Raw genomic sequence first — 27,926 nt, forward strand, 5'->3', positions numbered from 1 at the left:
TACACTATTGCTACGTATTGTGCACACACTGAACAATCTACACGCGAAGTGACACACACTATTTTGCTACGTATTGTGCATACACTGAATAATCTACACGCGAAGTGACACACACTATTGCTACGTATTGTGCATACACTGAATAATCTACACGCGAAGTGACACACACTATTGCTACGTATTGTGCATACACTGAATAATCTACACGCGAAGTGACACACACTATTTTGCTACGTATTGTGCATACACTGAGCAATCTACACGCGAAGTGACACACACTATTGCTACGTATTGTGCACACACTAAACAATCTACACGCGAAGTGACACACTGTTGCTACGTATTGTGCACACACTGAGCAATCTACACGCGAAGTGACACACACTATTGCTACGTATTGTGCACGCACTGAATAATCTACACGCGAAGTGACACACACTATTGCTACGTATTGTGCACACACTGAGCAATCTACACGCGAAGTGACACACACTATTGCTACGTATTGTGCACACACTGAGCAATCTACATGCGAAGTGACACACACTATTGCTACGTATTGTGCACGCACTGAACAATCTACACGCGAAGTGACACACACTATTGCTACGTATTGTACACACACTGAACAATCTACACGCGAAGTGACACACACTATTGCTATACGTATTGTGCAGCACACACTGAACAATCTACACGCGAAGTGACACACACTATTGCTACGTATTGTGCACACACTGAATAATCTACACGCGAAGTGACACACACTATTGCTACGTATTGTGCACACACTGAACAATCTACACGCGAAGTGACATACACTATTGCTACGTATTGTGCACACACTGAACAATCTACACGCGAAGTGACACTCACTATTTTGCTACGTATTGTGCATACACTGAATAATCTACACGCGAAGTGACACACACTATTGCTACGTATTGTGCATACACTGAATAATCTACACGCGAAGTGACACACACTATTGCTACGTATTGTGCACACACTGAACAATCTACACGCGAAGTGACATACACTATTGCTACGTATTGTGCACACACTGAACAATCTACACGCGAAGTGACACACACTATTGCTACGTATTGTGCACACACTGAACAATCTACACGCGAAGTGACATACACTATTGCTACGTATTGTGCACGCACTGAACAATCTACACGCGAAGTGACACACACTATTGGTACGTATTGTGCATACACTGAACAATCTACACGCGAAGTGACACACACTATTGCTACGTATTGTGCATACACTGCCTGAGCAATCTACACGCGAAGTGACACACACTATTGCTACGTATTGTGCACACACTGAACAATCTACACGCGAAGTGACATACACTATTGCTACGTATATTGTGCACGCACTGAACAATCTACACGCGAAGTGACACACTATTGGTACGTATTGTGCATACACTGAACAATCTACACGCGAAGTGACACACACTATTGCTACGTATTGTGCATACACTGCCTGAGCAATCTACACGCGAAGTGACACACATCAAGTGCCAAAACAAGCCGTAATTTCATGGTGAACATGAAATCGAATGTGAAGCGATAAAAGCAAAACTTGCGGAGCCTCTGCGCGTATAAATTCGCTTCAGTTAATTGTTACTAACATTCGAACCAATGTTGGTTTAATTTACTAAAACAAAATATTTTAGGTAATCAACAATTTGTATGTGAAATTAAAATTGAAGCTTTATCTTTAAAAGTTTCTTGATAAAACAAATCTTATCGTCTTAAATGTGAAGTCCGTTCCAATACTATTATATACCTTTAAATTATTAAGAAGATGGACCGAGGAAAATTATCTACATTATGTGGAAATATAGAGGATATATCTCACTTTATATTCAGTTGAGATGCATTGCAATGTATAAGAGAAGAACAACTAAAAAAACAAGATTTAATTTAGCATAATGAGTTAGATGTATAGGAAATATTCTACACCAGTAACAATAATGATAAAATGTTATATATTCTGGGAACTACAATTTTAATGTGTTTTGACAAATTTATTGAAAACGAAATGATCTTAAGTCTGTATAGCTCGCAGACAGATTATAAATGCGGTACAGTGTATGTTAACTTTCCCAGCATGGCCAACCTTTTTAAGCTTAGCGTGAATCGTTTCGGTTTGACGCTTGACGCGCGTGGAAAGTACTCAGTGTGAACCGGCCTGAAGTGTGTGGATACAGCGAAAGGTGAACAAAATAGTGCAAAATATTAGTTTATTTTAAGAACAAATAGGAAAAACTCTTGCAATTCAAATTTTACTATTTTTCCTTTAAAAGATAAACTATTGACAACATTAACTAGAGAATTTGATCACAGTATAATTATGATAAAGCTAAAATGCATATATTCCAATTATGAAAGTTCAGAAAATTGATGTTAATAAAAATGTAAAATGTATTTAAATGAACTTACATCACACAATTCAACATATTTCTAAAATGTATAGTTCGAAAAATAATCATTTCAATAAAACATTATAGAATAATAAATGTTGTAAAATAAGGATGGATAAACCTAGCCACAAATTCTGGAAAGGTCCCTGATTATTATAATGCCCTACTATATTATAAAATCTATTACAAATGATAAATATTAAGAGATAAGTAATCATACCGGAATTTGAACCAACATCAGCACAACTAGAAATCGATAACTCCACCAATATTATTACCACTTTAAAGACAAACATTTTCTTACGCAATTCAGTACCGTGATGTGCGTAGTAAACTTTATCTCTGAAAGTCATTTCAACGTTTGACATAATATTGTTTCTTTTAGTATTGTTGCAAAAGAGTTTTAAATAATTAAGATAAATCAGTTCACCAGCTGTATTACTTTGCTTAGTGGTTGATATTAATATTTAATTGTTTTTGTTAAGTAATTACATATATAGATTGAAGATAAACAGTAATTATTGTGAATTTACTATTTGTACTATTGATTATTATCCAAGAAAGTGTATAGAAAGGTTTTTTAGAACAAAGGATAAATGAAATTGAAGGTAACGTAATTGTTTAAGAATGTTTGCAAGAATTGAACATTCTAAATGAGAAAATGAATATAATGGGAATATAACAGGAGTATTAGTTAGACACTGGTAGTGTACAAACTCTTGTTTACTTATGTATTTTATGTATATAATGCATATATATATATATGTATAGGAAGAGAGGCACACACCAAACAAACCAAAGAGAGAAAAAAAAAATTGATTTGCAACAACTTATAGAGCCATAATACACACTTTTGTCGAAAAATAAAAGGGTCGAAATTTTGCCATTTTCTGAAAAAATCCCCAAAATATCGACTTTTTAAAATTCAATAATTATGCGATAATATCTCTATAATATATACGCATATATTGCTTTGCAACAACTTATAGAGCCATAATACACACTTTTGTCGAAAAATAAAAGGGTCGAAATTTTGCCATTTTCTGAAAAAATCCCTGTACTATACTGTAGTACAGGGATTTTTTCGAAAAATGCCCAAAATATCGACTTTTTAAAATTCAATAATTATGCGATAATATCTCGTTAATATATACGCATATATTGCTTTGCAACAACTTATAGAGCCATAATATACAGTTTTGTAGAAAAATAAAAGGGTCGAAATTTTGCCATTTTCTGAAAAAATCCCTGTACTATACTGTAGTACAGGGATTTTTTCGAAAAATGCCCAAAATATCGACTTTTTAAAATTCAATAATTATGCGATAAAATCGCTATATATACGCATATATTGCTTTGCAACAACTTATAGAGCCATAATACACACTTTTGTCGAAAAATAAAAGGGTCGAAATTTTGCCATTTTCTGAAAAAATCCCTGTACTATACTGTAGTACAGGGATTTTTTCGAAAAATGCCCAAAATATCGACTTTTTAAAATTCAATAATTATGCGATAATATCGCTATATATACGCATATATTGCTTTGCAACAACTTATAGAGCCATAATACACACTTTTGTCGAAAAATAAAAGGGTCGAAATTTTGCCATTTTCTAGGGATTTTTATTTTTTTTTTTTTTACAGGGATTTTTTTCAAAAAAAGCCAAAATATCGACTATTTAAAATTCAATTATTATGCCATACTATTGCCATATATTGCGTTATCATCATCTTATAGAGTCATGGTAACTAGTTATGTCAACAAATAAAAGGTAATTTTTCGAAAACAGGGATTTTTTCAAAAATGGCCAAAATATCGATTATTTAAAATTAAATTATTATGCAATAATATTGCCATATATGCACATATTATATTGCGTTATCATCATCTTTATAGAGTCATACTAACTGTAGGTACAACAAATAAAAGCGTCGAAATTTAGTCATTTTTCGAAAATTTCCGTGTACTATTAGTACAGGGATTTTTTCAAAAATAGCCAAATTATCGACTCTTTAAAATTCAATAATTATGCAATAATATTACTATATATGCGCATATGTTGCGTTTTCATCATCTTAGAGTCATAGTAACCAAAAAAATCACCCAAAATATGGCGTTTTTTAATTTAATTTAATATGCTCTAATCATGTATATTTCCATACTTTCCAGACTTTTTCTCAAAACAGAAAAAGGTCGAAATCGTATACGATTCTGCGCATGTCACTGCAATGTCAAAATGGGTCGACATTTATTGCATGTCAATTTTTCGAAAATTTCTATACTATAGTAGATGGAATTTTTTATATATAACAATATTATGGCATAATTTAATTTGTTAATTTCAATTTTTTTTGTTTGTTGACATATTTGATTAATATGACTCGATAATACAATGACAACTTAATATTATGTGCATATAGTATAATTTTATCGCTTTTTTCCTTCCAAAGAGGCCTACCTAAAATGTTTAATTGCCAAATTTTGTCAAACCTGGGACCGCTTACGAGATATCCGATTATAACTCCGATATAACTTTGCTAGGTCTCAGGGCGATATCCAATATAATGACAAGTCAATCTGTAAGATTATATTTAACTTTGATAGAGAAAAGAGCGAGTGAATAATACAGTTGTCGCAATACATATTGCGTACTTTAATGTAAATTTATGCTAAACATACTTGTATGCCAAATGAGTATGCCACTGCCAAGGCTCTTTTTACACACGGTCACCAATCACAGGCATAAATCAAATCCCCTGTTCACACGCACAAAATTACTGACGTCATTTTACCGGTAACCCTGATTTGAAATACATACTAGGGCTGATCAAAATCGGTTTCCAATCATAATAACCAGATTCTGATTAGTCGACTATTGGTTCACACTAGAGGCGCACAGCAAGCGAGTTAACCAATGACAAGCGACAGTTCGAATAATCCATCGCTTGTGATTGGTCAAATCACTTATGTTGCATTACGTCCTTGTGTTTCGACTTGGGAACCAAGCATGAAGATTGAGATCGCCCTATCACATCGATAATTTCTAGCGTGAATTAGGACTATAAAAACACCTCTGCTCAATTGTCTTATTCAGAATAAATCAGTAGCCATATGTCTACAAAAGATGAAGGCATAACAACAATGTTTGAACATATAGTCTATTGTATAAGTGGTACACATACTTGTATATAAACACGGATAGAGTTCAACATAGCATGCAATACTATTATACTAAACATGTTTATAGTCTTAGTACAGTAATATTATACATTTATAATTATATATTATTATAATAAACAAAAACATATAATAACAAAAATAAAAATATAGGACCGAAGGAAAAATTGATAATTTTCTTTATATATAAGTTTCATAAACAAATAATTGTTTGTAACCCATCTATTGCTCGTTACAAAAAAACTGTTAATTAATCTACAATTATGAATCAGTTACTGAATTTACTAATTAATATGGGGTCACTTGGGGTCATATTGAGCACATGTGGTCAGTATTGCAGGTGGCAAAGTATTTGGTTCATGTTTTAAAAACAATGGCAGCAATTAAACAAGAAATATGAAGAATCAGAAATAAATAAAATAAAGATTTTCGAAATTACTTTAAAAAACTGAAAATGTCCTGAATGTGTTTATACTATGACCATAACAAAAAATAACAACTGTATGAGAGACGTTGGCTATTCCTTATTTTATTTATAGTACAGGAAAGATATGCTCAGAATCAGTAAAAGGTTGAAAAAATTGCAACAGAATTTTTTTAACCACAATGCATTTCTATAAGGTCCCTATATGAACATATTAAAAGTCTAGAAAAATCCAGGTAGGGGAAATATGTTTTTTTAAACAAAATGGCCGCCAATGGTGAAAAATGTCTAAAAATGAACAAAAAACATATATTGTATATCTAATTACCACTTGATAGCAGTTTTTATAATGCTTTTTATATTTCTTTAGTGTCAAACATTTAAACTGCAATATACATATTAATTTAAGTGCTATTTAGCAGCAAAAACACACATTTAAGTATCAAGATATCACCATGGTTATAATAATAGACAACGTAGTCCTATGCATTATAATGCAGGACTACGGTGTCTAACAAAACAGTTCATTTACATTATAATTATACAATCTTACAATCTATTAATCCATTCATTTTCATTGTCCAGTTATCATCCTCTGTCTATAGGTAGGAATTAAGCATGTGCTGATGACGTGGTATTCGTCACAAACAGTGGTAACTGGTGGTAAATTTGTCATCAATGGACACATCACGCCATTTGTAACTGCATCCCCCAGTCTGTGGGTTGAAGAGTATTTTCTATCCACTGCTGTACCATGGTAATATACATGCAGGGAATAACACTTTGCAGCATTTGTTGTTGGGGGGAATAGACTTTATTTCAAGTGCTGTTTTGCTTTTTGCTACTTTCTCCCAGAACGTATTCCTCCATAGCGCTACCAATGCCAATTCCTCTGATGCGATGGTTTCTTTTTTTTGGAGACGTTTGGTTTTACAGAGTTTGTAAGCATACTACTGCCCAGGTGTTATGACTTTTTAAGAATAACACCTTTTTTTTAACCAAATAGATGGGATGTAGCATCACATCCCTGAATTCCATGTATAAAAAGCAAATTAATTTTTACAGAGCTTCACACCAAGGAAAGACTTTACATGCATTCACAGTGCTCCCCCATCGAGAACATACGGTATTAAATCAATGAATGAAGCAACCGTGACAGAATATTAATTTAAGAGGAAAGAACATATTATTACACATGGGTCAAAATCAACCATATTCATCAATAGAGAAGCAGTGCACATTCCCTCACATATACTATTTCATCATTGATGGCTATGTGAGACAGTCATACACAATGCATCATTTGTTGAAAAAGAACCTTGTACTTTTCTGCAGCCCTCTGTTACTCCATTGACTCCATACACACTGCTAGACTACTCAGAAACCTTCATCTCACTGCCCACTGTAGTTATCAATGGGGGAGCACTGCTACATCAAACCTCTTGGCCCGAAACAGCAACATTTCAAGACATTTATTATGTACCATGTATGTTTGTTACATTATGTGAAGGCAAAGTAAACTCTTGTATTTAATGGCTATAATTCAGGGCCGTAAGTAAATTTGGTTTAGGAAAAGGTGTTGGTCTTAAAAATAATCACATCACAGTTGGAGTTGTATGTCAAATTCTGTAAACCAAACAGTTTCCAAAAAAAAAGAAAACATTGCATCAGGAATTTGGCATTGGTAGCTATATATGGAGGGAAGTCAATGGAGACTTTAGACAGCCTACTTTTCTTTGAGAAAGTTGCAAAGCAAATCTATTCCCTTGCTGCAAAATTTCATTTCGTGAGTCTTTATTACCAGGTATAGCAGTGGATAGGAAATACTCTTCAACCCACAGACTAGGGATGGAAAGTATTGATGACAAATTTACTACCAGCACCAGAGAAACTATTAAAGTTGATTAGATGTACCTGTAAATAAGGTTGTAGTAAAATGAATTGCAGTTGCAAAAAATATGGTTTGGACTGCTGCTCCACTATTTTTTAAGAATGCCACGGCATCAGCACATGCTCAATTCCCCACCAATAGATGGAGGATGAGATACTGACAAGATGAAAGTGAAATTACCGCATTTATTTGAATAAATGCCCTTGGTGGTTGATTTTTAAGGAGGGTAGTGGGGGCGTGTAATCGTCGTGAGGAGTTTATTCGGAGAGGCGTTTATTTTTGTGGGTGTAATGTGGTAACATATATAATCGTGAGTCTTTATTACCAGGTATAGCAGTGGATAGGAAATACTCTTCAACCCACAGACTAGGGATGGAAAGTATTGATGACAAATTTACTACCAGCACCAGAGAAACTATTAAAGTTGATTAGATGTACCTGTAAATAAGGTTGTAGTAAAATGAATTGCAGTTGCAAAAAATATGGTTTGGACTGCTGCTCCACTATTTTTTAAGAATGCCACGGCATCAGCACATGCTCAATTCCCCACCAATAGATGGAGGATGAGATACTGACAAGATGAAAGTGAAATTACCGCATTTATTTGAATAAATGCCCTTGGTGGTTGATTTTTAAGGAGGGTAGTGGGAGCGTAATCGTCGTGAGGAGTTTATTCGGAGAGGCGTTTATTTTTGTGGGTGTAATGTGGTAACATGTATAATCAAATAAATACACCCTTTAGATATGAACAAATACAACACCATCATGTCATTCAGTGAATTCTATTACAAATAGAGATGTGTTAAAACACAATATTATGTATAATATGCATGTGGCGGGGCGTACATTCAACGAAATAAATTCAAAATGATGTCCGATGGGGGCGGAGAAAGGGGTGCGGTGGTGTAGGTTATTCAAAATGATGTCTTATTGGCTGGGCCATCAATGGGAGCGCACCAAGAAGTTCCGACAATATTATACCAGTAAAGGGTAGTTTTAGTCACTTTTAAAAATGAAAATCCTTGAAACAGCACTCAATGGGGTATTGTTTTTTATATTAGGAAATATCATCATATTGTCTACATATACTCCCGAATATAGCCAATTGCGGAGAGGGGAGGGGGGGGGGGGGGCGGACAGACTCCCTCACCCTTCCCATATGATCTCCCATCCCATACCCCTCCCCACTGGCACCACCAATGTTGTAATATATTGTTATAACAGTACAAATGTAAATGAACTGACTTATTATTAGACACCGTAATACTATGCATTAAGCATAGGAAGGACTGCGTTTTATATATTATAACAATAGGGATATATCTAGATACTTAAACATTTGTTTTGCGGCCATTTTCTAATTAACAACACTTAAAATAATGTGTATATTGTAGTTCAGATCTTCGAAACTGTAAAGAAATATAAAAATCATTGTAAAAACCGCTATAAAGTGGTAATTAGATCTACTATTTATGTTTTTTTTGTCCTTTTTTAGGCATTTTCGACATTGGCGGCCATTTTGTTTAAAAAAACCTATTTCCCCTACCTGGATTTTTCTAGACTTTTAATATGTTCATATAGGGACCTTATAGAAATGCATTGTGGTGAAATAAATTCTGTTGCAATTTTTTCAACCATAATTCATAGTTTTCCTGTACTATTACATAAAGTTGAACCCCCCTCCTTTGGGACACCCCTATTTAGGGGACACCCCCAATTAAAGGGACACTTTCTTGGGTCCTATGGTTGTCCTTTTAATATTTTAACTACTATTTCATTTGTTATGAAATATAAATTTATAAAATGTATGTATCTCTTTAATTTTAATTTCATTTTAATATGAAAAACAAATTAATTAAATAAATGCATTTATGTTTTAGTTTTACTCTTTCATTTATTATGAAATACATATTTGTTACATGTATTCATATTTCCATTTTACAATGTATTGTGTTAGCATCATAGTATAAACACACGAATAATTTGTTGATCTAAACCAACATTTTATATAACAAAATTATATAATATACAATGTAATTCACATCTCCAGATAAAAAATATAAACTCACTTTCTACAGAATTACTAGCATGATCGACAACAGGAGGATTTCTCTCAGATATTTAAACAACTCAATTACAATTTTAATTGTTTACATTAAATTAATTGTAACTCTATCCATATAAAATGATTTAATATAATTATGTTGTTTTAAGATATATTTCCTCTTCTGAAAATTTGTGAGGAAAACAATGATTTTGGGTGACAATTACAATGTTTATAATTCATTGGTAACAAATATTATTAACTAAAAACCATTTTGCTACATCCTGTAAATTATGATATTTCTGATATTTTTAATGTCGCTATGATTAAATATTTTTATATTTTCTTCTTTTTCAGATGAATATGTTTAGTTCTTAAAAGAGCTAACTTGTGTATATATATATATATATATATATCTTGATTTGTCAGTTAGCTTCACAGACTTCCCTGCAAATATAAAAAAAGTATATTAAAAAATAAATTTATTTCTCACTTTATCAAAATTGAATCAAACATTTATAAAAATAAAGGCATCTACAGCATATAATAATTGGTAAATAATTACTTTAAAAAAATAAAATTGTCAATTTTAATAAAAAAAACTTTGAATTTTTGGCACATACTGGACTGCGGCACTTACTGGACTGCGGCGCTTACTGGACTGTGGCGCTTACTGGACTGTGGCGCTTACTGGACTGTTGCGCTTATTGGACTGTTGCGATTACTGAACTGTGGCGCTTACTGGACTGCGGCGCTTACTGAACTGAGGCGCTTACTGGACTGCGGCGCTTACTAGACTATGGCGCTTACTAGACTGCGGCGCTTACTGGCATGACTGCTTACTTGTGTGGTGCGTACTGGACTGTGGCGCTTACTAGACTGTGGAGCTTACTGGACTGTGGCGCTTACTGGACTGTGGCGCTTACTGGACTGCGGCGCTTACTGGACTGCGGCGCTTTCTGGACTGTGGCGCTTACTGTACTGTGGCGCTTACTGGACTGTGGCGCTTACTAGACTGTGGCGCTTATTTATGTGGCACTTTGTGGATTGTGGATAGACTACTTACAAATGGATCTGTATTTTGCTGTGTTGGTGGTCTATGTATTTGCTGTGCTCCTGCTGCATTGTATGCCATACCTGTTCTCATTCCCTAAAATAAAGAAGTATTCAACACTTGTTATATATATATTGATTAGTTATGTCCCGTTCACACTAACACACATTTTTGTCCACACTGTTTCACATTCAATGTTGTGCCATAGTTTACGCACCATACCCTAGGTCACATGGTCTGCATGGGCAACCTATTACCTAAAAAACCAGCGTAAAGTATGCACAAATTATTATCACCTGTGTCATGAACTAGTCGTGAAATTTGTGTCATTTCCTACAATAACATGCACGGCTGCAGCCATGGTGCGCATCATTGCACAGTTCAGGAATATGCAGCCGCAAATTTTTGCATGCATTTCATGCAATGTCTCGCACCTTTCCGCAAAATGGCACGTACAGTACAATTCCCATGTCATTGTAATGCATTCAATGCGGGGCAGGACCAATATTTATACTTTATAAAATCATTCTTTGTATAAATTTATCTATTTTGTTATATTGAATTGATCCTTAACGACGAACGAAGGGAGGCTTTTAAATCATTTTAACTTTATTTTACAAATACATTTACATGACAAAAGGATCATAGGAAATAAGCTATATATTAATTATTATTATTTTGTTATATCTACAAAACTGTGAATTCAGAAATTATGTAGGAAATGAGACATACCATTTGTTGATTAGGTGCCACAAACTGTCCAGAAAAAGCTCCTGATCTCCAATCAGCTGGCTGACCTCCCTGCAACAACAATGGAACATACCAAATACTAGTAAACTCATTTTGATTAAAAAAACAAACTGAAAGTAATTGTAATAGAAGCACTAGTAGAATATAAAGTAGTTTTTGTGGTAGATGACTTCTCATTTTATTTTACATGATGTTAAATGGTTTAGTAAACATTAACATATTAATTTAAAAATAATTTTTAGTAATATTATCATTATATCATATTGCCTTATCTTATTATTATCTTATATTATTAGTACTGGATTTTCATCTACAAAATGTAAAAAACAAGCAATAGAATATGCTCGAATATTTCACTAAAATCATAGTTATCACTTCTTTGAACTAATATTAACATCAATTTATTTATATTCCATATTACAAGGAAAGATTAAAAGTACAGTAAAAAAAAAAAGGATTATTTTTAAGGCTTAACAAATTATTATATTCGATATAAAATTAATATCACACACAATAACTGAAAAAATGATTAAAATAACTCTTTATACACAACATGTGCAGATATTGCTGAGGAATGAGAATAGGTCCATCCCATCCATGCACTATATAGAGGTAATAATTAAAGTAGTTTGCACAGCTGCAAATAATCCATTTCTCAACAAGAGAGGCACACAAATAATACTATTTTAGAAGAATGTTTTCACTCACCCATCCCTGTCACATCAAAGAAATTTAAATATTTGACAACTAAAAACTTTATAAACATTTAAGACCATTAGAAAAGAAATTTAAAAAAAAAGAAAAATAAATTATATTAAAAAAAAAATCATAATTATAGCACAAAAATAAACACACAATTTAATATATGTGCAGTTGATACAATATACCATACAATATACTAGAAGTTAAAAAACACAAGGAAAAAATAGAAATTGTTGCAAATACATAAAGGTTTAAAAGTGACATGCTAAAATCCTAAAATAAAACCCTTAATGCAAATTTGAACAATAATTTTGAATTATTATTAATATTAATATCATATTCTTGGTTCCTACTTGGATGCAACGCAAGTACGTGAGCACAACACATGTAATTTGACCAATCACGATGCGATGGATCGTCCAAACTGTCGCTTGTGATTGGTCAACTCACTCACATTCTTGCGTTACATCCTAGTGGGAACAGCTTTTAGGCCTAAACCTATACGTTATGATTATTATTTAGGCTTTTTTTACTCTATTATGTCATTACATTCCAAACTAACTACCAGATTTATGACACGTTATCATTTGTAATGAAACTTTCTAAAGTTGGTTTAATAATGTTTGGAAGATTTGATTCAACAAACACTTATATGATATCTTTAAAAATATAGTCTGTTTTTTTTTTAATATGGAATTGAATAACTTTAAAAACTGTAAAATGGCCAAAAAGTTTGCTTTTATAAATCCTTATTTTTCATAATTTTCAGGGAAAACTCATCTTTAAATACAGTAAAGTTGTAGCTTAAATTGCAATTTACATTTTTCAAAAGTCAGTTGGTAAAAATAAGAATTTTAATAATATAAATATTGTTTAATTTAGTTTTGTTATTGGTACTGACAAACTTTTCTTAACCGTTAATTCTCAACAGATTTTATTCAATAACGAACGAAGGCTTTTGAATTATTATAATTAGTCCATTGTTTATCTTAACATATCATAATTCATAATTATTATCCTAACAGTATCTTCATTGCAGTACTTTGATTAATATGAATTAACAAACACTTTCCTGGTAGCTGCATAAATTATTTATAGTTGCTTTTAGCGATATGATACACATCCGTTGCTGTGATAGCAATCAAGGCAAGCCACATCAAGATCTGAACTTTAAATTTCAAACAAAGTCTAGTAGTTTATTTGATCAAAATAAAACAACGTAAATTTAAAAATTAGATTCTCCAGACTGTAATTAAAGACACTAGCCCTATGTTTCTTTGACCTAATTTAAGGTTACACACACATATTATATGGACCTATTGCGATATTTCCTTGTCTTTAAACGGTTAAAAAAGTAAAAAATAAGTCGATTCTAATAATTTTAGCATCCCGTTATAAATCCCAATATATATCGCGCACGAATTGATATTTTCATATTGAGATGTAATGCACACACTTCGACCGATTGAATGAAAGGGTATGAAAATACCAGGTCTTCTCCAATTTATTTTAATAGATTCTGCCAAAAAAGGAAAGACAATTAATTTAGCAATGGGACGTCAGGCTAAGCCTATAGCTAGCGTACAATGTCCGCTCTTCACCACCTTGGCCTACAAAACTAAGCCTAACTAAGTTAGGCTTAGAAACATACAAGAGAACTTTCGACGTGACCTACTTAGGTAGTGCATTGTTTTTCACTTTATATAATAAGTAACGCACATTTAAGACAAGAAATGACCTGGTTTCATGTTTGTAAAGTTATATAGTTGCATTATTTTTACAAAAAGTCAAAAATTGCAGGTCTAGTGTCTTTAATAGAAACATCAACAAAATACTGGAAATACAAAACTAGAACCACAAACAGTTGTATAGATATGGTATACAGATATATTGTTTTGATTTTTAACATTTTGTTTAAAACCAGTTTTTGTTTCTTCTTTATACTGTGTGACCTCTTCAATCAAGGACTGTTCTCCCAGAGGGCCCAGTAGCCTACTCACAGTGGCTGAGTGTGAACTAGTACACCGGGGTAACCCCCTACTCGTCTTGAAAGATGTACTAAGTTCTTTAAAGTGCACACAAGCATTTTGTCTACATTGGACCTACGGTAGTCCTTAACCGCACAAGACGACGGGAAGAAATATATAGTTAGTAAATGTAATGAAGGTTTAAAATATCTTCTGCTATCAATTTGATATGTAAGTCAATACAAAGCCTGCATTAAACTATAGAGAATAGAACACTATTCAGTAATAGAGGGTTTTTTTGGGTGGGGGCAGAGGTCATAGGACACCATGACATCATCTCTGAATGAAGGGGCCACATACATATATAAAATATACTAAATGTCTTTGTTGATTTAGTAGCACTGATCTCAATGGAAGCATATTACAAATGAAACATATTAAAATAATTATAGGCTAAAATATTATGTATTTTGTATAAATGATATTAGAAAATATTATAAGACTAAAACTAATGTTATCAATATATTTTTTGTAATTTCATAATCAACACCATTATGAAACATGTTAATGTTATTAATAATAATTGATCAAACTGTTATAAAGTATATTAAATGTTCATACAGTACAACCTGTATTAATATGACAACTCCAGGACCAAAAGTTTACCCTTAATACGGCCGTTATGATAGCACACATATCGCTCCTAGTTCATTTTAATGGGAAATTATCCCCTAAATAGGGGGTGTTACAAAGATTATTTTAAGCCGTTAATGTTACCCTTTATGAGATAGGAGTTCAGTATGTTACCCTTTATGAGATAGGAGTTCAGTATATTACCTTATGAGATAGGAGTTCAGTATGTTACCCTTTATGAGATAGGAGTTCAGTATGTTACCCTTTATGAGATAGGAGTTCAGTATGTTACCCATTATGAGATAGGAGTTCAGTATGTTACCCTTTATGAGATAGGAGTTCAGTATGTCACCCTTTATGAGATAGGAGTTCAGTATGTTATACTTTATGGGATAGAGTGCTATACCAAAGCCAGTATAGTGAATTAATTATAAACCAACTACAATACCCAACCAGTTGTCATGATTAAACTACAGTAAATACATTGATGATGATGTGATAGTTTCTATTCTATCTGATTCCATTAATATGAATTCTTCACCGTGACGTTATCAAAACTAATAAATCTCGTACATCATGCATGCCGAAAAACACTATAATTTTTCAAAACCCGAAGATGAGTAAGAGGTCCGTATGAAGAGTGGGCATATGTGTGTCTACTTACCGGCTTGGGTGGCTGAGACTGGATTCCCTCCTTTAAGAATGTCAAAGGTAAATAAAACAGGTTTACATGTAAGTGGAACTCATGCAGAATTTGACAAAAAATAACTAACATATGTTTATACGTAGTGATAACAGATGTAAGGTATACTAAATTACAACATAAAGAAAAATAATAATATTGAAACATGCAGTTGTATAGAGTTTATAGTACTGTACATAGAAAATATAATTTGTTAGTGCTAAGTTTAATGTCATGGTTTATTTTATATTTCTATTTATGTGCCTGTGAGAATTTGAATTAAAATTAAAATAAATAAATAAAACTAAATGGTGCGAGTTTCTAGTATGTTGCTACAAATTAAGAAATAATATAATTATTTTTTTGTTTAGCAATCATGTATTTGAATACTGTATAGTTGCATCCAATAATGTTTTCAGCTTTCTGTGGTGGGGCCTTGTGGGATATACTAATAGCCAAATATGGAAATAAGTTTATCCAAATGGTATCGTGTGTTTATAGACAATTACAGTGATGATTATCCAAAAATGATATTATTATTATTTGTAAATAGCCAAATATGGTAATAATGTTGATAATTAAATCCTACTCAGAATTTCACTGAACAAAATACTTTTACAATATTTCTGATTTTTTGTAATGTAAAAATTATAATATTAACACATTGATTTTAAAACCATCAAATGTAACATGCTTATTGACACAAAATGGTACAAAGTACATTGGCTATGAACCATGCTGTTTACTACTGACAATATTGATAATGATTTTAAATGATTATGATGTCATAAATAATAGGCAGGATGATGACAATATAATGATAATATTAATAAGATTAAACATCGATTTCCAACCAATTTTGACACTTTCCCTTGCCTCTTTGATGTGATTGCTTGAATAGTATGTTGGTTGTGTTGTCTCTGGGACTTACTGGAGGTATGGTGGGTTACTGCTTGTCCCTCGGCAGTAACCTTTTCCCTTTCCCGCCTTCCGGCATCCGCGGGAAAAGTGCTCATTGCTCCCGCATTTGAAACAATGATCACAGGTGTCACCCTTATTTTCATCTGCACACTGTTGGCACCCTCTTCTTCGTGGTTGTCTGGCATTAGCTTCTGATGGGCCTCTGTCTCGTCTGCTACTTTCTTCAATCTTTAATAGGCCAGCATGTAATAATTCATGGATCTCTGCTTTCAAAGTCTCAAATTTGTCCGGTTTTCGTTCCTTAGTGGTGGTAGGGACAGCTTCGGTCTCCACCATACAAACTTTGGCTAGTCTACTCGCCTTCAATTTGGTAAGTCTTTCTTCATGATTTCCCACAGCTTCATTTATACGTTCCATTAGTTCCTCATCATTTGCTTTGCCTTTTAAATGTGGTGCCATCTCGGACCTAACCTCCTCATCCTGAAACCCTGTTAGGAGCACATGGCGGAACATGTTCTCCACCAGTTTCTCGTCGTATGTTAAGCTTGATTCTGCTTCATGAGAAGCAAAATTAACCTTCTGTTTTAGGTCCAGCATCCGAAGTAAGAATGCCTGTGGCGTCTCTTTTGGTAGCTGGGCAGCCGTTGAGAGTTTTGTGAATAACTTGGTAGCATTTTCTTCCTGGTAGTGGGACCTTAGGATCTTCCGTAGCCGTGGAAGCTGAAGTGATGGTCGCCCTTCTAAATAACTTCTTAGCGGTGAGCCCGGCACTATCGCCCTAATTACTCCTGCCACCAGCTCCTCTTCATCATACCCTTTCTTGATTCCTACCTCCAGTTGATGAATTAGGCTATTAAATCCCAGGCGTTCCTTTTGACCTGGCTCCCCTATCTGGCCTGTCACTTTTTGGATATGCAATTTTGTAATTTAATCATCTTCAATCAATCAATCAATAATTTTTATTTCTCAAATAAAAACAAAATACAGTTAACATTTTCTAGAAATAATAGATAATAAATGAGAAAAAGGGGTACCCCACTGGAAGCTTAAGCTTTAAAATGTGGGGTCCAGGCAACATAATTAAAAATAAGGTAAGGTAAGAAATATATATAATATATGAATAATGAACAAAAAAGACATTTAACTTAACAAATGCAGTTATTATCTAACTTAAGACAGATATATGATCAACTTAAACAATAATAGTAGAAACAAGGTATTCATGTAGTTTGAACTTAAATGAAGATATAAAATTAATAATTTTAATTTCATCTGGTAAAGAATTCCAAATTTTTGGTCCTTGAAAAGTTATATCATGCTTGCCAACCTCCGTATTAAAACAATCATAAGCATAATCAAATTTATTTCTGGTATTATAATTATGAACTGAACTAAAAGTTTGAAAATAAGTATCAAAAATTCTGGGCAGTTGATTATGTTTGAATTTAAACATAAATAAAGCAACATTTTTTGTAAGTAAGTCGTAAATATTAAGTGAATTAGATAAGACAAAAAGAGGAGCAGAATGGTGGAGGTAATGAACATTATAAACTGATCTTAAAGCTCTTTTTTGCAAAATATAAATACGGTTTAAATTAATTTTTGAAGTAAAACCCCAAACGGTTATACCATAAATTAAATGTGGCAAAAAAAGTGATTTATAAATTAATAGTAAAACGGAGGAAGGCAAGGCATGTTTAAGTTTATTGAGGACACCGACCACTCTTGATAGTTTTAATGAAATTGTATTAATATGAGAAATAAAAGATAAGTATTCGTCAATAAAAATGCCAAGAAATGTTGTTGCTTTAGTTCTTTCAATTTCGCTGATGCCGTAATATAATTTAGGAATGTTGGGGGGGATTAGTTTATTAACTGAACGAAAAATAATAAATTTGGTTTTTTTAATATTTAACGAAAGCTTATTTGATTTTAACCAGTTTGCAATTTTAGTAAGTTCTTGATTCATTAAAATAATAGCTTGGTAGATGTCCTTATGATTAATAAATAAACTTGTATCATCTGCAAACATAACAATTTCAGCACAATCACTAATATAATTTAAATCATTAATAAATAACAGAAATAAAAGCGGACCGAGGATGGATCCCTGTGGAACACCACACGAAACTGGCCGCAGCTCAGAGACAATATCATTGATTGATATATATTGATGTCTGTTACTTAAATAATTTTCGAACCACTTAAGTGGTATACCTCTTATACCATAGAAACGTAACTTATTAATTAAAATATCATGAGAAATACAATCAAAAGCCTTTGACAGGTCAATAAAAACTCCTACAGTAAATTGTTTATTATCAATAGCAGACAAAATATTATGGATTGAATGATGGATGGCATGTATTGTAGAATGATGGGAACGAAAACCAAACTGAGAATTGCTGAGGATGTTAAACTTTGTAAGAAATGAAATAGTTTGATCATAAACTATTCTTTCAAGTAGTTTAGAAATAGTTGGCAAGATGGAGATGGGCCTATAATTATTGATATTTGAGACCTCACCACCTTTATGGATGGGTACAACTTTAGCAATTTTCATTGCATTTGGAACCACACCCTTTACTAAAGACATGTTCATTATGAATGTTAGTGGTATAGCTAATGCCAATGGACATATCTTTAGTATATATGGACCAATGTTATCAAAACCAGGAGCTGTTGATTTTAAATTATTTATGTATGTTACTAATTCTTGTTCACATACAGGTTTGAAAAATAATGATGAAGGAAAATTACCCTGAAGGAAATCATTGTAAGGTTGAACATTGCCATTGGATGGAGTATTCGAAAAAGAATTTGCAATATTTGAGAAAAATGAATTAAAAGCTTCGGCTTTTTCATTGTCATTTGTATATTCACATTGACCATTTATTAGTTTAGCTGGGAATGAATTTTTCCTTTTTCTACCCATTACATTATTAATTTCGCGCCATGTACTTTTCATATCACCTTTACATTTACCAAATACTTTGTTATAGTGCTCTTGTTTACTATATCTAATAATACTATTTAGTTTGTTTCTATAACAACAATATTTTTTCCAATGTGAAGGTGATGACGAAGCTTTATATCTAGCATACAGCTTTTGCCTGGTTTTGATTGACTTGGCTATTCCTTCAGTTATCCAAGGTGATTTGAGCTTGTTTGCTCGAGTACGAATATTTTGCAGTGGAAAATGTCTGTTTATACAATCGTTAAGTATGTTATTAAAACTAGAAAAAGCTATGTTTACATCACTTTGTTCAAGTACTTCATTCCAGCTTATGTTATTTACATTTTCAATGAATTCTTGTTTAGATCTATCATTGTAAATACGTTTCTTAATAAATTTAGGTGGTTTTTTTTTAATATGGAAGGATGAGTTAATACAAAATGTGGGAAAATGATCAGATAAATCGACAGTAAATATTCCGGATGTGAAAGAGGGATACAAGGATTCAATATTACAGTAGATATTATCAATAATAGTAGAGCTATGCAAGGTAATTCTGGTTGGATTAGTAATAACAGGCTGAAATGAATGACTGAAAATATTATCAATGTGATCCTGGACATATTGATCTGTACTAAGAAGGTTGATGTTAAAATCACCAGCTAAGTATGCCATTTTTTTATCTTCATTAATAATTTTCATGACTGATGATAGGTCCATATTTAAGGTGTTAGCGTTGGTGTCAGGTGGACGGTATATAATTCCAGCAATAATATTTTTACCAGAGTTATTCTCAATTTCAATGAAAATTGATTCAGCTGACGTAATTAGGCTTGAGAGATCATATCTCCTTTTAAAGGCAACATGAGTTGAAACGTATAGTGCAACGCCACCACCTTTTTTATGTTCCCTGTTGTTTAAAATAAGGTTGTAATTTGGAATGCTTAGAAGATTGGTGTCGGTAGAATCCTTAATCCAAGTTTCAGTAAGGGCAAGTAGAGTAAAACTATGATTTAAGGACTGAATAAAGTTACAAAATTTATCAAACTTATTATTTAAACTTCTACAATTTAGATTTAATATTGAAAAGTTAGATGACGTTTCTGAACTATATATAGTATTAAACAAATCTATATCATAATAACTTGAGCAATGATTGCAATCACCATTGACATTATTTTGCATTGGAGTAAGTTAAAGAGAAAAATAAAATTGAAAAAGAACAAAGAACAAATACCGTATAACTATAAGTATCCCCTCCTCACACAAGCACTTACCGTAGGTTTCTGATTTAATGTCTTTTTGAAGCATATCTCAAGAGATGCCAGTTGCTTTTCGTGGGCCGCCATCATTTCCTTTATCTGCATGTCGTATGTTTGCTTCAGAGCGGCAATCTGGTCCCCATTGTTGACGACCCCATCTGCAATCTGGTCACCGTTGTTGACGACCCCATCTGCAATCTGGTCACCATCGTTGACGACCACATCTGCATTCTGGTTCCCATTGTCTACCACTGCCGCAGCTTGTTCTGCACCTTCTGCCATGACGCTTATATTATCGATAAATCCGGGCAGTGCCTCCAAATGTTACACCCAATATGCACTAATAGCTAGAGGGCGTTAGGTTCAGTAATCGAAGGTCACAGCAGCACGAGGTCAGCACCCTACAAGACAATAATAATACACAATGTACAGTATTAGATATCGAACCACAATGCTTTATTCAGCTATCTTACTACTACAGTGGATATGGTAGAAATCTCATACTAGCAGAATTTACATTATTCTCTTTCTTTTTCTTAATAACCAAAAACAACATGTTAACAAACACATTCTTGATTAAAAATATCTTTCCCTCATATAACAATACCGTATAATTATTCCATACATCATCAATAGTACTGTAATACCCATCTCTATGCCTAACACTATGCATTATAATCTAGGCCTGACAGCAAAGTAAACAACAAGTGCGCCCTCTACAAATTACAGTAACGGAACTCATCTCACGCATGTGAATCGAATCAATGAACAGTAAATACACTATAGGCTTATCTCAGTACCGTATACATTATAACTTGTCCTAGTATAGTGCCAATAATTATAACAACACATAAAGTAATTGCTCACAGTATTTGTTACCCTACTGGTAGTTTACCCGAACATTCCTCTCCAGACATAATATCATTACCTATGTTGTCACATTTTATAATAATTTACGGCAACATACAGATTGATTTATCCCTTAAAATACTGTTTTTATAGATTCATGCTTCATCGTTCGTTCCTACATAATTTCTAAATAAGTAGATTCATCTCCGTTCTACTTCCTGACAATTTACTTTATGAGATAACCCAGTTATCTTTACATACCTACAAGACAATAATAATACACAATGTACAGTATTAGATGTCGAACCACAATGGCCGCATCACTCGTGTCGATAATTATAATTATTTGTCGTCCACCAGATTTAAGTGGCCGCGCGCCCACGGAATTAATTATAATTATCTTGCAGCCACGTGGCCTTCGGGTAACAGCTCTTAAAATATAATTACTAGCCTAGGTCTAGTTAGTGGCCCAAACAGGCTTCAATACAAATTGATTAGGCCTAGAATTGTGCAAATGAATGATCATCATGGCAATATAACTTTATTCACAATAGGCCTAGTAGGCTAGGCCTTAGGCGCCCTAGCCCTACAATGGCATTAAATTATTGGTGCAATACACATTTGGTGCAGTTATTAGCCTAGGCTTATATAGGCCTAGTAGGCCCTCTAGGCCTAGTTAGGCCTACCTTAGGCCTGGCCTACCTAGCCTAGGCCTAGGCTAGTACTAGAAACTAGCCCTACTACGTAACTAGGCCTCTACTAGGCTAGAGCTAGGCCTAGGGGCCTAATTAAATGGGAAGTCCTCTCTATAATAAGGCCTAGGCAGGTATTTCCCTACCTTAACGTGTAATCTTTTGAGAGATTTACGAGTGTTTCTCTTTACCCTCGGCATGTTGACCCAAAAAAAAAAAACAACCTCTTTCAACGAAAGTCACGAGGCATCAATGTTTGGAGACGGGGAGGAGGCACGGAGGGAAGAAGAATGTCGGAGAGAAGAGATTAAAACTGTTTAGAAGTTTTGACCAATCATGCAACAGAACAGTTTTACACTTATGACTCCCTAGCTTCTCAAATATACCAACTTCAAGAGCTATTGTAAAAAACGATGACAGTTTTAACAATATTTATAATAGAAAATTCCACAAGTTGACACGCCTTAATTTGGATAGAAGTTATAAATGCACTCATTTTAAATGGATAGAGATGTGTATAAGTTTAATTAATTGATTAGAAATTTTAAAAAATAGGATCCGTTCATAAAGGCATAAATGGCGCTCCGTAAAAGTAGAGAATGCTCGATCGTCGAAATGACGCTCTGAATATACCTCCGTCTTCTCATAGTTTGGACGGTCGAGGGGTTTCAACTGGTTTGGCCACTGTCTTGTCTTCTTCGTTTGGTTTTTCAACTGGTTCGGCCACTGTCTTGTCCTCTTGTTTGACAGCTTCTTCTATGTGCATAAATGATGCATGTCTTTCAGATTGACATTTCTTGCACTTGACATTTGTTGAGTCGCAGTCTCGTGCTCGATGTCTTCCTCCGCACCGAAAATACAGCCCCTTCTGCATACAGAATTGCTTTCTCTCTGCTATGGGTTTACGGCTAAAGGTAATGCAATCTGCTATCTTATGCCCTTCCATCTCGTGGAAGGCACAACTGTTGTTGGACGGTTGCTCTCTTTTGGCTGTTGCCATCACTCGCACTGGTGGCGGTGTGCGAAGCTCATCCGATGGTTTGGGTTCCAACTCTATCGGGTAAATTTCAAGATCATTCCTCATACGGGCCTGTTCAGATAGGAAGTCTGTGAATTTACTAAACGACGGGTATGTACCACTTTCACCTTTTAGGTGTGCAGCCCGTTTTCTCCATTGATTATGAATTTCGTTCGGTAGCTTCGAGAGAACAGGAAAGAGATTGTGTGGATAGTCGAGAGTTGTAAGTCCTGGAAGGTCTTTCATCTGAGACCGTATGTCTTTACAAAGATCTGAGAGGTCGCGCAGTTTCTTGTTTTCTTCTACCCTAAATCGTGGGAAAGCACTAAGGGTTTTCAAGATCTCTGATGTTATCAGTGTTTTATTACCGAATCTTTCTTGTAACTCTTTCCACGCCTCGTTATAGGCGGTTTCCGGGTCCGTAACGAAACGATGACGAAATCTGTCTACAAGTTGTTTAACTTCTCCCGATGTGTATTTCGATAAGAATGCAAGTTTCTGGGTTGCCGGAGTTCGAGCTTGGTGAACCATGGCCTCAAAGGCTGCTGACCACGGTTTGAACATTAGAGCATTTCCGTTGTAAACATCTGGCTCGTGGGTAGGTTGACGTTGCCTTGCTAATGATTCTGTGATCTCCCTTGTCAGATCAATTCGTTGAGTGGCTGGAGCAGACTGATTAGGTTGGGATGTTGGTAGTTTTGAAAGGTTAAATGTTGGTGCTTCAGGCCTTAAAATGGCGTTTGCTGCTGTAGTGTTTTCGTCCATAGTACGCTTTACATGGTCGTTGGATGTGTGATCCGGTGAAAATAGGTTAGGTTTGGTTAGTTCTTCTTCTTCGACCACGCGTAGAATGGCTGCCGATCTGGCCTGTTCTGCGGCGGCAGTCTGTCTGGCCCTTAGGATCGTTACTTCGGCCTCTGCTGCTGCCTGCTCAGCGACTGCTTGTGCCTTTCGTAGAGCAACCTTCTCTTCAAAGTCTGCCATTTCTTTGGCTGCAGCGGCGGCACCCTTGGCATTGGCCTTCATACTAATTACTGATGATAAGGATGGCGATCTTGATGACCGAGATCGATGGCTCGTTGAAGATGCATGAGACTTTGTCTCTAATAAAATATCATTAGCTTTTTCGCTAGCTTTAATAATCATATTGTTCAATTGATTAGTGTTGTCTAGGTATATGGTTTTGTGGTGAAGTAGTTCATCTTTATATGCATTTGTTTTGTCTAGTTCATACAGTCGTGACAGTTCGGTCCAAGTTTCGGAATAGTGTTGTAGTGCCCGCTTGGCTTCTGTAATCGTTACTTTGATTGCTTTGTCATCGTCAGGTGTTTCGTTTAATTCCTTAACAAATTGTTCTGTTTTCCGCCACTGATGTGAAAAGTGGTTAAAAGCAGCTTCAATTTTGCTTGAAAGCATTTTTGCAGTTGGCTGACGTTCCCTGTGAGGGCGTGTGGCCGTTGATTCATCAGGCAATGATGTGACTTCATCTGTGTGTTGTGGAGTGACGTTATCCATTCTATCAGATTGTAAAATATCTTCGTTTTCCATAAATATAAATCCCAGTCAATTTACTGTACTGGTTGCTGTTTGCGTGTAGCCTAGCGTTTCAAGTCGAGTCGTAAAGCGCGTCAGCGGTAACGCAATTTTCACCAGTCAGTTCAACTCGTCGAAACAAAATAAAGGTCAAAGGTCAGAGCGATGGTTCCCAAACTTTATTCCAACGTGTAAACTATAAAGGAATACAATAAACATTCTAAATAATAAAATGCAATAAATCCAGCAATATCATCAATAAATCATTCGATCAACGTTATCATTATTAGTTGAAATGCCTAATTGAATCTACTTTACTTTAAACCTTATAATACCCTCAAAGATTAGGTGAGGTTTAAATCAATATATATAAAATCTCTAATCTACAATTATAATACTGAAACTACAAGTAACTAAAGTTAAATTACTCACTTGACTGTGGATCCTATAAAATTCTGTTGTTTCTAAAACCTTTAAACATTGTTTCAATCATGTAAATTCCGTATAATAAAAATAGGTGTTCTTCCTTTATAACAGTAAGGTGAAGTGTGGTTTCTTTAGCTAATTATCATATCTTCTAAGGCCCTGTTTCTGCTGCCAACTAAATACCGTATATTATACGGTATTTTTTGAATACCGTATATATACGGTATATTTTTGGCAGCAGAAACTGCGCTCATAAAAAATATACCGTATTTTGTATACCGTATTTTCCCCACAAAATTTGTGGATAAAATACGGTATTTACAAATTTATACCGTATTTTTTGTACCCGTTTCTGCTGCCAATAAAAAATACCGTATTTTTTTTTAACATGACAAAAGGTCACCATTCGTGTTTTTATTGTCTGTCGCTGTTAGCTGCTTTACACACATGTATAAATATATTCGGCGAAAATGTGGAGCGAATACGTCACAGTTTTACTAAATAAATGTGTGTGGGGAAGCTAAAATGTCTGACCAACTAAAAGGTAATAAAAGGGACAACCACATTTATAAAGACATTTCTAAAAAAATAAAGCAGGAGTATGGAATAAACTTGTCTCCAAAGCAAGTAAACTCAAAGCTGAAGAGCCTGCGAAAGCAGTACAACATTGCAAAATACAATAACTCGGGGAGGGAACGAATTAATTGTCCCCATTACGATGTTTTCTGTGCTCTCACAACATCTCTATCACTAGGGCTAGGCTGTTGAAAGTGAGACGTAAAACTTCCTTTATTGCGACTTTTAATTATCGATCAAATAAATGAATGGCAATTTGGGTAAAAAAGATGAAATTTAACACGACCACCCAAGAAGTATTGTTAGCAGAAACGGGGTACTAAAAAATACGGTATAAAAAATACCGTATTTTATACCGTATTTTTATACCGTATTTTGAGCAGTTGCAGCAGAAACAGGCCCTAAGAGAGAGGGCAGGTTTCCATGGTAATAATCTATAAGGTCATAGCTTTGGGTTCTTAGGAATGTTGGCTTGTCATAAATCATCCCTGTCTTACTTAAAGTGAGGTACAGTATAAAATAAAAGGCTAGTACAGTATACTTGGTATACAGTCCACAACAGAAATAGTTCACCCACCCTAATTTACACAACCGTCACTTGTATACCGTAGTATACTATAGAGATAACAAGGGTGTCTAGAAAACTCAGATCTCAGATATATCTGAGTTTTCTAGATCTAGAAAACTCAGTTATCAATATCTGACTTTTCTAGTTTCAAAATGGAACTAGAAAACCCGGATCATAAAATGGATCGTTCCATTATTATTAGAGGGTAGCATATTAGAAATACTACACAGTATTATACGTTTTCTTACTACTAATAATAATTATTTTAACTTGTAGTAGCAGCCTATGACTTAAATCATAAAGAAATACAGTATACAAGTATACAACTTTTAAAATGTAGGCTTAGCATTTACACCTAGCTAAGCAAACTAAATCAAGGCTCAACGTGTGGGCGCTAACGCGATGTATCGCGAAGAGTAGGCCTGGTCCTACAGTACTAGACTAGAAGTGGTCAACTCGTACCCAAAATAATTCGTACCTATTCCCAACTTGGCTAACTCGTACCTCAACCAACTCGTACCCACACCAACTCGTACATGCCTCATTTTTAAGCCTATATTTTAACGGTAACATGCACTGTATTTTCTTTATGATTTAAGCCGTATGCCGCTTCTACATGTTACAATCTTAGTAAGAAAACGTACACAGTAATCAGTTTTGATAATACTCTAGTATTTCAAATGACCTACCTGCTGATTAATAATAGAACGATCCAAATGACCTACCAACCCACCCGATTCTGCTACTGTCCCTAGGTGTTATCTGTAAAACTATAGCAAGTCATACACGTTGTTGTTTGCCTAAATGCTGTAGGCCTACTTTTAACACACAGTACACTGTTTGTAGCACAGTGTCTGTTGACAATTTACAATGATGTAAAACCCCCTCGTACTGTCATGCAAGAATAGATAGGTGTTTTCCGCCGCTTTTAGGCCTTCTAGTCAATTATTGTTATTGATTATACGAATTACGTAATTAGTTTAGTAGCTCATCTACCTTTTTAGCAGGGCATAATAAATATATATTTTCTCATTCTAAAACAGATTTCCTTATAATAATAATAAAATAGGCCTATGAATTTAACTGTAATATTGTATTGTATACATAATATTAGTAATTCCCATTACATTTATTATTATTATATATTTTACGGTTACCCCTTAATTATACTATAGTATAACTTCCTTGTTATATGTTACAATATTTTCTTCATACAGTAATTCCATTTTTTTTTCACAGCACAAATTATCATACTGAATCATCACACACCAAGTCTCATGAAATCTCTACTGTATTTCTCCAAGCTAATCCAGCTACATGGTATTGCCTTGAGGCTAAACTACACTGTATA

General features: G+C 34.1%; 2 protein-coding genes across 5 annotated transcripts in view; one reads left to right on the plus strand and one right to left on the minus strand.

The window, feature by feature from the left end:
• The window catches only part of LOC144839162 (uncharacterized), a 304,410-nt gene that overhangs the window by 166,498 nt on the left and 109,986 nt on the right, over positions 1 to 27,926 (plus strand). The gene's annotated exons all lie outside the window — the stretch shown is intronic.
• LOC144839479 (uncharacterized) lies at positions 9,273 to 27,433 on the minus strand. 4 transcript variants are annotated; one of them, XM_078694854.1, is made up of 5 exons: positions 27,309 to 27,433; positions 20,929 to 21,314; positions 11,773 to 11,841; positions 11,053 to 11,136; positions 9,273 to 10,433 (listed from the first exon to the last, which is right to left on the minus strand). In XM_078694854.1, exons 2-5 carry the CDS (start codon positions 21,193 to 21,195, stop codon positions 10,422 to 10,424), a joined length of 432 nt encoding a protein of 143 aa, XP_078550980.1. In that variant the 5' UTR covers positions 21,196 to 21,314; positions 27,309 to 27,433; the 3' UTR covers positions 9,273 to 10,421. The 4 variants fall into 4 exon arrangements, with proteins under 4 accessions (XP_078550980.1, XP_078550978.1, XP_078550979.1 ...); XM_078694852.1 differs by lacking the exon at positions 27,309 to 27,433 and adding an exon at positions 21,539 to 21,619; XM_078694853.1 differs by lacking the exon at positions 27,309 to 27,433 and adding an exon at positions 21,521 to 21,619.

Source organism: Antedon bifida, chromosome 4, assembly GCF_963402885.1.
Source record: "Antedon bifida chromosome 4, ecAntBifi1.1, whole genome shotgun sequence".
Taxonomy (NCBI): domain Eukaryota; kingdom Metazoa; phylum Echinodermata; class Crinoidea; order Comatulida; family Antedonidae; genus Antedon; species Antedon bifida.

Coding starts and splice junctions, on each gene's coding strand:
- LOC144839479 (XM_078694854.1), bottom strand. CDS start 21,195: ATGGCAGAAGGTGCAGAACAAGCTGCGGCAGTGGTAGACAATGGGAAC. Junction 11,842..20,928: donor CATTAAATCAGAAACCTACG/GTAAGTGCTTGT, acceptor TTGTTGTTGCAG/GGAGGTCAGCCAGCTGATTG. Junction 11,137..11,772: donor TGGCACCTAATCAACAAATG/GTATGTCTCATT, acceptor TCTTTATTTTAG/GGAATGAGAACAGGTATGGC.